This window comes from Panulirus ornatus, chromosome 31 (genome assembly GCF_036320965.1).
Source record: "Panulirus ornatus isolate Po-2019 chromosome 31, ASM3632096v1, whole genome shotgun sequence".
NCBI lineage: Eukaryota > Metazoa > Arthropoda > Malacostraca > Decapoda > Palinuridae > Panulirus > Panulirus ornatus.
In genome coordinates this window covers 351,514-365,726 of record NC_092254.1, presented here as the reverse complement: position 1 = coordinate 365,726, position 14,213 = coordinate 351,514, and the positions used below count along the sequence as shown (strand labels likewise).

Sequence of the window (14,213 nt, the reverse complement as noted above, 5' to 3'; positions counted from 1 at the left end):
AGAGTGAATTGGAACGATGTGGTTTACCGGGGTCGACGTGCTGTGAATGGATTGAATCAGAGCATGTGAAGCGTCTGGGGTAAACTATGGAAAGTTTTGTGGGGCCTGAATGTGGAAAGGGAGCTGTGGTTTCGGTACATTACACATGGCAGCTAGAGACTGAGTGTGAACGAACATGGCCTTTGTTGTCTTTTCCTAGCCCTACCTCGCACGCACGCGGGGGAAGGGGATGCCATTTCATGTGTGGCGGGGTGTCACTTACGTACATCATTATGGCGAAGCCCTTAATGAAAGAAAGGGAGTGATCAAATATAAAGTTGAGAAAATAAGAATTGAAAAAAGTAAAGTATTTGGCGTATGTGTGGGAAACAGTAAGATCAACCTGGTAGCATACTTATCACAAGGAAAAAGGTAAAGAATACAACAAGTTATCCTAACACTGAGGTTGTAAGATGGTTAAGGGCATCACTTGAATCACCAGGGTTGTACTTCCCTGGGCGGCTGGTGTCTACAACACGGAGGGTGTTAAATGGCACCTAGCATCAGTTCACTACCCGGTCAGTTTTAATTCCCCTCACTGTGCCCATATATCCATATATGTGCTTGCATGTCTAATAAGTTATATATATCATGAAATCACTGATAAAATATAAGTGCTGACTCAGTCTCTAGCATATGGTAATGATTGTGGACACGACACTCGGGTTCACGAACCCAAAAGTTTTGTTTTACGAGACGCTAGCCTACTTAGTTTCAATAATTTCACTATTAATTATTGTGTAAGTTGATATCTCCTGAAGTAGTTTCATTATGAAAGCACTATTCATGATTCTCAACATCCTTACATTATTATGAGCAAAATTAGATTAGTAGTCATGAGCACAATGATAATTTTATGTATATAATATCAAGGCATGGGACTGGATCCATTTATGAGGCTAGAACATACCACAGTAGTTTATGACATTCATAATTACATCATATAAACCATAGCTTGGCAATATAGACTAATGGAATATTTCATGGAGGACAAAGTTTTCGCGAGTATCAAAATTCCTACACTTCCTCCAATAGAATATTCCGTCACGCAGTAATGGCACAAGTATCTTTATCACTGACTACGGTTTCACGATCCAAGTGCTCGTTATGGTCGGTATACAACGTCTTCTGTGTTGGGACGAAAATTTAATGTCTAATTTTGAAATTTAAATGACCCCCCCTCTCGCCCCGTTATAATGGCACTTAGCGCATATATACATACATTTTCCCCATGGACCCATAGGAATATATATATATATATATATATATATATATATATATATATATATATATATATATATATATATATATATAATATATATATATTATATATATATATATATATATATATATATATATATATATATATATATATATATAGAGCATATTTACCAAATGGCGTCCTAGCTACGTCTCTTCGTTGTATATCAACTGACATGTTTCTCTCTTGTATCTCCCCTGATGATGTGATTACACGAAAGTGCACTTGGGAACTTATCGTGTTTCATTCTAACCGTGGACTCATAGGAATACATATATATATATATATATATATATATATATATATATATATATATATATATATATATATATATATATATACACGAACACAGTGCAGAGGAACGCGCACCTTCATAGAACATACAAACCTCCAACAGCCATGATCGAACCCGAGACCCCTGTGTAACAGGCGGGAATGTTTCCACTAGGTTATGGGCCCATAGCCTAGAAGTGGCATTCCCGCCTGTTAGACAGGGGTCCCGGGATCGATCCTGGCTGTTGAAGGTTTGTATGATTTATATATATCCAGTTGATTATACTTACCTATCACAGCAACTACCTGGGTATATCCAGAGCTCAAATCTAATATCAAGTCTTATATCTTAAATCTACCAACCTCTGACACTGACAACGAACCGCCAACAGATATAAGCATAGCAAACTATTTTTTCCTTCCTTTGAGTAAGACAGAACAACCCTTCGGATGATAGCCTGGCCCTTGTACAGACCCCTTAACGATCAGGTCACAAGATGACATCATATACACTGGTCATGTCCAGATGGAATTGTCTCCAGGGTCGTACAGTCGTGCTCGAGACGTACTGTCGTGCTCAACGGTCGTACCGTCGCGCTCCTTGGACCTACGTCGTACTCGAGGATAAACCAATCATTATAACTGCTCAAACATGGTACCAGATCAGTCTGAACAACGAGAACAGTATCATTCTGAGCTTAACCTAACAAAGCCTAGTTAACTATCCATACAAAATGGATTCCATCGTTCCTTTTATTTCCATTCCATGCTATTTTACGACACTTCGACATTCATTACACTTTTTGCTTTATGAATGTTAATGAGAACAATCAATTTAGACCTAGCGGAAAATTCAAGAGTATACTCATACGATTTGAATGAAATCTGTCAAACCCAAAATACTGCTAACCAAGTTAGGACAACTTAAATAACTTTAGTTTTAACGCTTCATTTCATGTGAACAGCAAAATTTCAACGAACACAAAAAAGTCAGTGAATAGTATAGAAGTGTTTGATACTAGTCGATGATTGGAAACAGCACGATCGAGATATTCCTCAATAACCTAACCATGACACAGTAGTTAAAGTACCAAAACTATAGATACTTTTTAATCTGTTGAAAAAGAAACTACATTTTTCGGGAGGGTATGTTATTAAGTCTTTAAATCATTATCGAAAATATACGCCCACAATATTCAGTAAATGTCCGGGTCCATATATGAAAATGGCCACTGGATCGTTAATATTTGATGGCCATGATTACCTCTAGCCCAACACAACACTAATCAAACATAAAAATGGTCTTAATAAAAAAAGGCTACCGACATGAAAATCTTATTTACCTGCGGCCTCAACTGAAGTTAGAGCACTCTACCTAAAGTAACGTGCAACACAAAATTGAACGGATACCTTCTTTCACCTGATCAAATGGCCAACTGGCGCCTCAGCCGACCCACAAAGAAAACGTGACTTATCCTCCGAGAAACGAATCTGATTGGCTGCAAGAATATGACGTCACGGAGGCACCTCGGTCATTGGCTGACGTGGAGGCCAGCAAATGCCCGCGGATCAAGATTGTCGAGCTGTACATTTCATGTTAATCTTGTTTGTAGTACCTAAGATTATCAGTGTTCCTAAGGTGCTTCAGCTTTCCTCTCCTCAGCAAAGTACGTGTAATCAATCACAGTGACTTACGTTATTTTAATGTGTAATGTAGATGACTAATATGACACTGGCATTCCTTGTAACCAACTTGCAACCCAAGGAAAGTACGCTGTAAAATACCAAGCCAGGTGTTCTTTCCTCAAAAGTTTGTTTAGTTATGTTCCGGCGCTACCTCGTGAAGGATAGGGCGTGCAGAAAAAAATTATATATATAAATATATAAATATATATATATATATATTATATATATATGTATATATATATATATATATATATATATATATATATATATATATATATATATATATATATATATATGCACATTAAAATGATACCAAGCAGCGTGTTTCATTCTGCACCTCCATGACGTTTCATATATTTCGGCCCTTCTAAATGTTATCAGTAATTTTAGGTAAATGAATACATATGGAATTAGAAGTTTAAAGTGCTTTGATTGCTTTATGTTACATTTACAATATAAAGGTTATCAGGCTGCAGACGGTATGGCAGCACATAATCTCTAGCAACAGGATAACCTGGTCTGCATCCCTTCACATCTGGCTAACTCTTCACCTTTACCTAGTTTCCCTCATTCCTCATATATATATACTCCTTACCTAGTATCCACCTCAAATAGGTAATCATGACATGAAAAACAGCATTATTTAACATGCTCAACATAGGGTAGTGAAGGTCAAGACAGAGCATCCTCCGACTAGCATAACAAGGGGTGAGGACTACACATGAGCCTGCAGTTATTGCAAAATCTTGTACGTTCTACCTTGCCCAGTCTCCATCACTTCATCTTCTCCCTGAACCACTCTCTACCCCTCCTCTAAGTTTCTGTTAAGACAAACATGATGGCAAGTCTTGTAATTGAGGACATACAAGATATGTTACTATCACTGATGTTGCCTAACACCTTTAAGGATAGGGTAACTCATGAGGAGTATCAACAAGTGCTTTAAAGCTAAAAATTATGGTGTCATACTGAAAGTTGTCAAAGCCATTTGTCACCAAGCTTCCTCAGTGAAGGTCTGGCTTACCAAGACGCTTGTGCATCCTAGCTGGTCTAGTAGACCTTGGAGGAAGATGTCCAATTAAAATTTTTTGTCTAAGGATCCTCTCGTGTTTCTAACATCTGTTAGCAATTCTAGTACTTCTTTATTCATTTATATATTCATTATACTCGATCACAGTTTCCTGCGTCAGCGAGGTAGCACCAGAAAACATACGAAGACCCATCCACACATACATAAATACACGCTCATACACATACATATCAAAATATGCATACACAGCCATATATATATATATATATATATATATATATATATATATATATATATATATATATATATATATATTCAAACAACTATTCGCCATTTCCCGCATTAGCAAGGTAGCGTTAAGAACAGAGGACTGGGCCTCTGAGGGAATACCCCCACTAGGCCCCCTTCTCTGTTCCTCCTTTTGGAAAATTATAAAAAAAAACGAGAGGGGAGGATATATAATATATATATATATATATATATATATATATATATATATATATATATATATATATATATATACACCCAAGTACTTATACTCGCTTGCCTTCATACACTCCTGGGGCCACCCCGCCCCACAGGAAACAGCATCGCCACCCTTGCATCAGCAAGGTAGCACCAGGAAAACAAACAAAAAAAGGCCACATTCCTTTGCACTCAGTCCCTAGCTGTCATGTGTTATGCCCCAAAACCACAACTCCCTATCCACAGACCTTTCCATGATTTATCCCAAGACGTTTCACGTGCCCACGTTCAGTCCAGTGACAGCACGTCGACCCCGGTATACAACATTGTTTAAATTCACTCTATTCCTTGAATACCTCTCACCCTGTAATTCAATATTGCAGGTTCTGCCTAGCAGGTAATAATTTTTTCATGCAGGTTAGACACTACACTTAACAGATTTTTCAATGTGTATAGCACAATGTAGTTTTAGAGTACTTACCTCTTTCTAGTTATGTTAGCATATTTTGCAATCTTTGTAGGCAGTAGAGGGTCTCTGGATGTTTTCTCACCTACAATAAGCATCAGTTCATTTGTAACCTTCTCATAAAGGCAGGATCAAGCCAGTCAGTTGAAACCTTCTCATGAGGTGGGATCATCTGGTATCACTGCAAAATTTTGACACCCCTCATATATACTACTAAATCCTAAAGCATCCATAGTATGGAAAACAAATAACCAAGAGCTTAAAACAATTTACACAGAAGCAACACTCAGTGCACCCTCTCGACTTCTCTCTTCAATAATTATATCCGACGTCAAATGCTATTTTGTTTAATGATTAATCAGGAAGACATTTCGAAGACTTCCTCTGATAAGACAAGTGGTGTGCAAGCAAATCATTTTGCTTTCTCTCTCTCCCTTTCCTCCTGGTTAGTCACACACACACACACATTCAAACACCCTAGCTTGAGCCTTTGACTGAAAATTCTTGTATTTGCTCTTTCCTGTTCCTAATTCGAGAAAATAATAATAAAAGCAGAAGGAGGAGGATATGCTTACCCCCTTCTCTGCCCATCTTAATTGCCCTCTGTCACTCTAGAGATCAGTGTAGGTTTCACACTCTTCCCATCCCTTTTCACAAAAGGATATGAAATATGAAATGTATGATTAGATTTATTAAGATTAATACAAATAAGTTTTGCTAGAGCCAAGTGGAGCCAGTTTTATAAAAGAGCATTCCCAAATCTTTATGATAATAATAATAATAATGAGACACTACAATTATATCATGACCCTTCCAGCAATAACATTCATACAAAAAAATAATTATCACAGTTGATGGAATAAGTATGTAAACAATCAAGGAAGGGTGCTCAAGATTATGCAAGATGCCAAGAGCTGAGTAATATTGAGATACAAAAGTGCTTTTCAAGGTGAAATAATGAAAATCAATCAACCATGTAATTTAATGGAGATGATTTACACTATACGGATGGAACATTAGGCACATTTTTTTCAAGTTTAATTAGAGTTACCCTCAAAATTTCTAGAGAGCCGACTTTTACTTAATGTAAAATGGAATGGTCTTTAAAAAAGGAATATGTCCTTACTAAGCTATATAATATTCCAACCTCTAATGAACTAAGCTACACAATATTCCAACCTCACATGAACAGTGTTAAAAAGCATGATAATTGAGCAACGCATATGACTAATGTTGAGCCTTTCCCTGTCACTTATGTAGCAATGAAAGCTAAATATGGCATGCCATAATGTTGCATGGCAAAATCATGCAGCACACTAAACCCTTACCATAAAGGGGAGGGAAAAAGAAAAAAAAGGCTTTGCTCATTATGGGTAACAAAGACTGAATGTGCACTTCTTTACTCATGTCTTGTATACATTTCAGTACGAGTACAACTAAGGCTAACAATTATGTGCTATGTTACCATCAACTTATGCATATTTCCATAAAAATAAGTCATGGTTCTAATATTCGTGATACTGAAGAAACCAAAAAGATGGCCAATATACGACAGAACAGAAGCCATGACGAAGGAAAAGCATGAAAGAATCCCTGTTAACATTACAATTTCCTTATGGATTCAAATTGGCTTTAGTTCTAAATAATTTCACAAATGAATGAGTACCACCACATATGATTACACAAGCTCACTTTACTGTTGAGAGTTAACTTAGCAATAAAACATTTCAGATGGATCAGATGTGATATTTCCTACAGTAATGCCTGCTTACAAAATCATATATGCATTAGCTTTTTGAACAGCAAGGTGCAAGTCTACCACAGCTGAGTGGAGAAGCCGCCTGGAGGGACACGTTGCCTCTGCTTCTGCTGGGGCTGAGGCTCTGGAGTCTTCACCTCATGGTTTTCACTTGGTATGGGAGTACCAGCTGCAAATATATATTTTAGTAGTATCAAATAGGTAAAACTTATCACAGCTATGTTGCAATGGATAGCTCTGTTTACTGCCACAAATTTTTAAAATAAATTTCATAGAACCAGTCCTATTAAACTCATAAATGAAATACATTCATACAAGATTAATTGGTTTTTGAAATTAACCTTGGATTCTTTTTTTTTTTTACCAAGAAATCAATAGTGCTCAAACACAATAACAAGTCTGAGCACTGACTTTTTCTTGAATAATACATAACATGATTTTCACGTAAAACATTATTTCCTAAGAAAACTAATCTCCTATGCAAATGGCAGTCCTTTCATTGACTAGCATATTCTCCTACAACATTCATCCAACAGAGTTAATCTGATATTTACAACCATATTCACAATGGTCTGCAAAGTAAGGTTCATGAATAAGTACCTTTCCACAGATTAGGTACCATATCAGAGAAAACTGCTTCAAGATTTACTAGCAATGACTTGTACGTTTGGATCATTACCCTTAATATACTTCCAAAACAAATGCTGCTGATGCTGCTGCCACCATCACCTAAACCACCACCATCCCCTCTAAAGCAAGTACAAGTATTAATAAGCTCTATGAATCTAGTTAGAAGTAAAAGCTTTAGACTATAAGCTGTACTTATCTGCTGGCCTCTGTGCATGGGTTCAAGAAAAAATGCCTAAAGTTCACATTACATTCTTAAAGTACTTCACAAACTTTTTCATGTCTCAGCTGAGGGATTTGAAATCACCAAATTAAACATACAATATAACCCTACACACTGCTGTGCAGTTGAATGCAACTCAGATAACTTACAAGCAGTACTCTCTGTAATCTAGTATTATTCTATGCAAAAATCATATTAGACATGAGAATTTTAATTAACTGCAAAAACTTTTCCTCAAATCACTATTTTTATCAGAAATGACACATTATCAAAGTAAGCCATGATACTTTTGTGGAGAATATATGCATTAATGCTTCATATCATCATTCTATTCAAGAAATTACAGCTATTCACAGAAATTGAACCCATGCCAACAGACCTGTCTTACTTTTGTTACCTTTCCTCTTGTTTGGTGCAAAGCGGGGAGCGTGGATGTCCCAGCACAGGACACCCACCCCAGTCACTGGGTCGCGACGAGTCCACTTCCGACAAAACACTGATAGCATGCATTGTAGAGCAAGGAGGCCAGTCTTGTTAAAAGCTACTGATTGGTTAGTCTAACAAGGGATGGAATTCAGGTCATGAAATAAATATCTATAACCAATTTCATCTGGCTTATTTGATTCCACTGACTTATCTGGTTCACCTGATCCTTTTGCCTCAGAGTTATACCAGTGGTACATGCCTTGTGTCATAAATGTTAATATTTCTAATAATTTTCATTAACTGATCCATATTCCATGACGAGATCAGACACATACTGCCTCTCAAATCATTCAACCCATGCCTGTTGTGCTAAGTGAAATAAACTTATATACATGATTCATATCTTTTCACTTTGCAGAACAAATCAACTGATATCAGGAGACAAATGTTTACGAGACAGAAGTACTATGTTTACCATGAGTAATTTGTATGTTCCGACTCCTAGTCAGGCTAAAATGATGGAGAATTGGGAAGATGGCTTAGGAATTTTCAAGAAGTAAAGTCTATGTTAGCACTACCTCATGAATAGAGAAAAGAGTGAACATGTAAAAAAATGATCATATTACTAAATATATTCCACACACACACAAAAAGAACATAAATGACAGACATGAAATGTGTTACCTTGCCTAACTACCCATAAAACATGCAGGCTTTTAACTAGAAAAATGCACAGGAGGCAATGAAATAAATTCTAAACCACAAGATGAAGAGCCTTACCAAAGTCAAGAGGCATTATATACCAACACATGCACGGCCTGAATACTACATGCCAACTGCCATATTGGCAGGATGTAAGCGATACTTTATGTGGTACGATCAACATTGAGTATAAGATGGGTAAAATACCGTGGTACCTAAGACATTATGTACTGTAGTGTTCTAAAGGCTTCAAGTAACTTTCTTGGCAAAACTGTTTATGCTGTTCACATGTACTTGTACATTTCAAGAGGGTTTATAGTGTAAATGAATAACATCTACAGAATTTAATATTCCCCAGTGACAATGACAGATTACTGTGTTCAACATACAAAACTCTTACCTACTTTTGAAGGTGTATATCCAAATCATGAACCTGTTAGTGCACATCTGGTACTTTAAATATAATGGCAGCCAAGGGCTAAAATGTATTATGCTTAATTACACCAACCTAATGCCACAGATTAAAACACTGGAGAAAAGCGACAACCAGAGATTATAAAGAAAACCAGACATTACTAAGCTGAGCTCTGTCCAGTCTACATATATCATGAAGTCCCTAACTGGTAATCACAGTTAAAAACTTAATGTACTGTCATCTCTATAAACCTACTGATCTATCATACTTTGAGGCAAAAGGATTCACAACCATTTCATTGACTGACTTTTTCAAAACACCTTAAATATCTACCCCTGCAATCACACACAGCTGCAAGTGTTAGTGAAGCCAAGAACAAAAAATCTAAAACCACTTCACTAGTTTCAGATTGGTGCAATAAAAGAGTCAAGTTTTCATACAGGGCTGAAGAGAGATTCTATTGGATATAAAATCAATGCAAAATATTGCGTCACATTCAAAGTTATCCTTACATCAAATATTTACTTTAAAAGTTTACAATAAAATCCTCTACTTCAAACCTGTGACAAAAAGTGAAATATGACATAAGTATGCAATTATAAAAGATATGCTACTTTTGTGTCTTTCAAAAAATTAAGCAGCTATCAAAGTACATCTGAAGAAGCCCTTGTAAAACATAAAATTTCATCATGAGCCTTAATAGGAGATAAAGCAAGCCATCTCTTTCATGTACTCATTTTCCTGCACAAAGGGCAGGGTGGAACATGCAGAATCCTCTTGAAATATTTTTGTTCATGATTACATCCATACATTCTGAGAATAATGTTACAGCAATCCTTTTAAATTTCAAAATAATTCTGCAGTTTTGTTTGGCTTCTTTTCAAAGTGGGAGGTACAATTTATTTGCAAGTGTCATCTTTTTAACATAAAATGTACCACTCTTAGAGTAATATACAAAAACATCAATTAGGAGCCTTCAATTTTTCTCAGCCACTCAAAGACGTAAGGTTTATTCAAGATTTATTTAGATAATAATTCAGATTTGCTGCAATTGTTTTAAAACATTCACTAATAACATTAATCCAATCTTTCCCATTCAAAACAAACCCCCATCTACCCCCTATCTACCTTACAAAATTTCACCATTACATAAGTCAAACATTAAATTATCTTCAGACACTGCTGGGGATGGCAACAGATGAAATCAATGCAAGACATCAATTATCAGGACAGCAATAGCAAGTGCAATAGCTAGTGAAATATTAGGCGATTCATACGTGCAAAGATTAACTTGGCTATGTTTTAAGCTTGATTATAGTACTTTCAGACCTATAAACTAAGATACAAGACTTAATAAAAAAATTTGGTTTTAATTTAGAAAAGCTAATCAAAGGTAGTCTCTAGGAAGAAACTAAGGATCCTGTCGTCAAATATACATTTTGTTCAGACCCCTACGGTATTGATAGACTTTTATGGCATTAGGCCCACTACATTTTATTTACTCTATCATCTTCAAAGCATCTGATCATTCTCTCGCTGTTGTTAAACGACAGGTAGCCTTTAAGTGTAGAAAATCATGTACTTTGCTTCGTCACGTAAAGCTTCATTAACAAGTCTGAGTTTTAAAATCCTTGTCTACATGACTTACATTAATAAAATAATTCTTATACACCAAAGTAATGCCATATTACGAATATTTTTTCCTCTGAGATGTACAGTACAATGGTTAAAAATAAACAATGATCCTAGTTCTATTCTATGAAATTCACCCTAAAGCCGCAGGAGCACACAAGAAGAACAGCAAAGCTCTAAAATTTTCATACGTGTCAAGAGGTGCAAAAATAACTTCACCATACCTCATCTTTAATTATGCTAAACACATTGCAAAGACTGAAAGTTATGCACCACCTTTTCTTTGCAGTTGGTTACTCTCCAGATGATTAAGCCATGTGTAATGGCAACAGGTACAATGCCACTCTCCTAAGGAAACTAGGATCAATCTTAATAAACATCTCTCGTCTGAGAGGAAAGTAAATTGACATGGGAAGTGGTTATACATGCAAGAATATTAACATACTGGCATAATCCATGGAGCAGAACTATGACATGCTTTCTGCAGACATTTTCAAGATTATCAAAACTTTTTGTTTTGTGAAAAGCCCAGAAACAGTGACACTGGTATCTGCTTCAGCTACTTTCTTTCTAAAACGGTCGTCTTATATCACCAAAATAACGCTCCTTTTTGGATGCTTCAACATATAAGTGGGAGAGAAGGAACTAATGGGGAGAAATGGATCTTAGTGGGTCACCGTTTCTCATATAGCCACAGTATTTGATATTTAAATAAAACTTGAGAATTTCTGAAGCCGTTTGATTTTCTTAAACTAACTCTAGCTTACAGATACTGTAACTCTTCTCTTTAAAATATACAACAAAAGCCACAAAGTTTGAGAGAGTTGGCTGTAGCAAGCCAATTTAATTGAGGAGAATCATGGATTACTGTAAAGAGTAATGATCACATAATGAAATGGCCAAAATATATTATTTACAGATTAAATTCAATTACTTTTGATTCTTTTAGCATATGCAAAAAATATCACCAAGGATGGTAATACTGAACAAAGACTATGCTAAAAAATGTACACCAATAAAAAATTTCAAGTCCCTTATTTATAAAGAAGGCTTTCATTGGAATATTCTACATAAAAAAATTTAGTATGCTGAACTTTAAAATTATGAAATTACTCATTACTATGAGAAAAGCAGTAATGGTAAAACATCTATTTCCTTAATTACTGAAGCTGAAAAGATTGTTTCCTCTCGATAATAGTCATATCTTGCAATGTTATTCTCATAAAACTTTATTGTATATTACAGTATGATCCTTTATAAGACAATTATCTCTTACTTGATTATATTCTGTGAAAAGTCCACTCTTTTATTCGAATCTTTGTAAAAAGCTGTAGTCATTTACTGGATTTTCTCATCTTATTAATATGCTTCATAACCCATTAACTTATGATAGTTAATATATGCAGGATATTCTAAATGGTCTGCTTTGAAAAAAATTACCTAGCTTAATTTACGTGTGATCCCTAGGTAATATTTTTTGTGGAATATAAATTTCATATCATCGCAAATTAGTTGTTTATTTTGCCAAGAACCTAAGCCTCACTAAAGAATTCTCTGGTCTAGCACTGCATACCTGCCCTGGGGGTATCATTTGTAGTCCCGTTCGCTTTGGCATCTGGATCGTCTGTAGTGAAGATATTACTACGGTGATGGTCTCTTATGCGGCGACTGGGGGTACACTGGACTGGTTCATGTCCGAAGAGGCGGCTCTGAGTGTCCAGCTGCTTGGCGGAGGTCGGGGTAGAGGCGGTAGAGGACCTACTGCTGGAAGATCCATTGGTGGTGGCAGTTCCATTAGTGGTGGCAGACCCATTAATGGTGGCAGACCCATTGGTAGTGGCAGGTTCTGGATTATTCTCCTTGACAGCGGCAACAGCATCAACTTTTTCACACTGTGGGGTGGCCGTACCATTAGTTTCCGGTTTGGGGGATGGTTCCTGCTTCTCTAACGGCGATGCTTCTTGCTGGGACACAGACTTGGTCTTGGGGGTCAACGCGACCTCGTCATCTTCGCCGAAGACGATAGAGGAGCCTCCGCCGGGTGGTTTCAACACTCTGAAAGACAGTTTATTTCAAAATAAACATCCTGTCAAAGGTTAGTGGTTACCTAAAAGAATTCAGCAAATCATCAAAGCATGTAAGATTTAAATTCAGAGGCTTCCACGCTAATGAGGTAACTACATTCTCTACAAACAACGAAGAAATGTTTTATCTTTCATATTACTTGCCTGACAGTTAAGTTATCAGGACCTGATTCACTGTTCAATTTGGTCTCACCCCCAGGAGGCTGTTGTACCCTGGAAAGTATCATCAAAGATGCCACCATCACGGAACCCCGATTATGTACAACATTCCTAGGTTAACAAACATTCCTTCAAACCCTCAAAATCAACACATCATTACAGGTTCCACATAAACAAATCTAACTCTTACAATCCTTAAAACCAAACCTTTCACGAACACAATTATCAAATGTTTACACGATTCTATTTAACAATGAAACATCAATACCCTCAATAGCAAAGAAACTGGTCAATATCCAAATGATTAAGTAAATCTGATCTCGCCACCTTCTGTTAGCGATGAATATGGGTAAGAAACGTACTACCCTTGTTAAGACGAGAAATCCGGTAGTTATATATATATATATATATATATATATATATATATATATATATATATATATATATATATATATAAAGAGGATGATATAAACCAAGTCGTAACAGGTACTCCCGTGACATCATATGTTAGAAATTCTATTAATTCAATTCCTGTTCGCGCCGATCATGTTGGCAAGAGGTGGCGCCACCTTACGCTGCCTACATGATCATGAATACCACTGCCAGCCTGGACAACGCCCAAGAACTCGTGCTTCCCTGACGTTCATCCCAAGTGCCCCTCCTCAACAATCACAAACACAAACACTTCCCTAAAACCTCTTGTTCCTTTTAACAAGGACAATATAAACGACACTTCAAAAGTCATAGCATTAAAGTTTACTTAGGAGTGACACAATCATTGTATATCATTCAATACTGACGAGGTCCACTACAAAGGGGTTAAGGCTATACGCAGTCTGCCAATGTGTGTTAACACACACACAGTTAACACAGACTAACTTAAACATGTAATTTAACGCTGATGACAGTATTGTTTATGATCCATGTTATATAACTGATGACTATTGTTTATGATCCATGTTATCT

At 36.4% G+C, this 14,213-nt stretch overlaps 2 protein-coding genes across 13 annotated transcripts in view; both read right to left on the bottom strand.

The window, feature by feature from the left end:
* crp (transcription factor cropped) overlaps positions 1 to 3,507 on the bottom strand; it is a 93,895-nt gene extending 90,388 nt beyond the window's left edge. Inside the window, exon 1 of the mRNA XM_071680161.1 lies at positions 2,917 to 3,507. The gene's annotated coding sequence lies outside the window, so the exon portion shown is untranslated. The remainder of the gene's footprint in view (positions 1 to 2,916) is intronic.
* A 2,389-nt stretch (positions 3,508 to 5,896) lies between these two features.
* LOC139758633 (microtubule-associated protein Jupiter-like) overlaps positions 5,897 to 14,213 on the bottom strand; it is a 96,383-nt gene continuing 88,066 nt past the window's right edge. For 3 of the 12 annotated variants that reach the window (XM_071680153.1, XM_071680152.1, XM_071680155.1), the window contains exons 2-4: positions 12,578 to 13,059; positions 8,218 to 8,325; positions 5,897 to 7,148 (exon numbers count right to left, since the gene is read on the bottom strand). In XM_071680153.1, the coding sequence (XP_071536254.1) occupies positions 7,036 to 7,148; positions 8,218 to 8,325; positions 12,578 to 13,059 (703 nt within the window). In that variant the 3' untranslated portion in view covers positions 5,897 to 7,035. Of the gene's footprint in view, positions 7,149 to 8,217; positions 8,326 to 12,577; positions 13,060 to 13,232; positions 13,359 to 14,213 lie in introns of all 12 variants that reach the window. The other 9 variants (XM_071680151.1, XM_071680148.1, XM_071680158.1 and 6 more) reach the window with 6 other exon arrangements.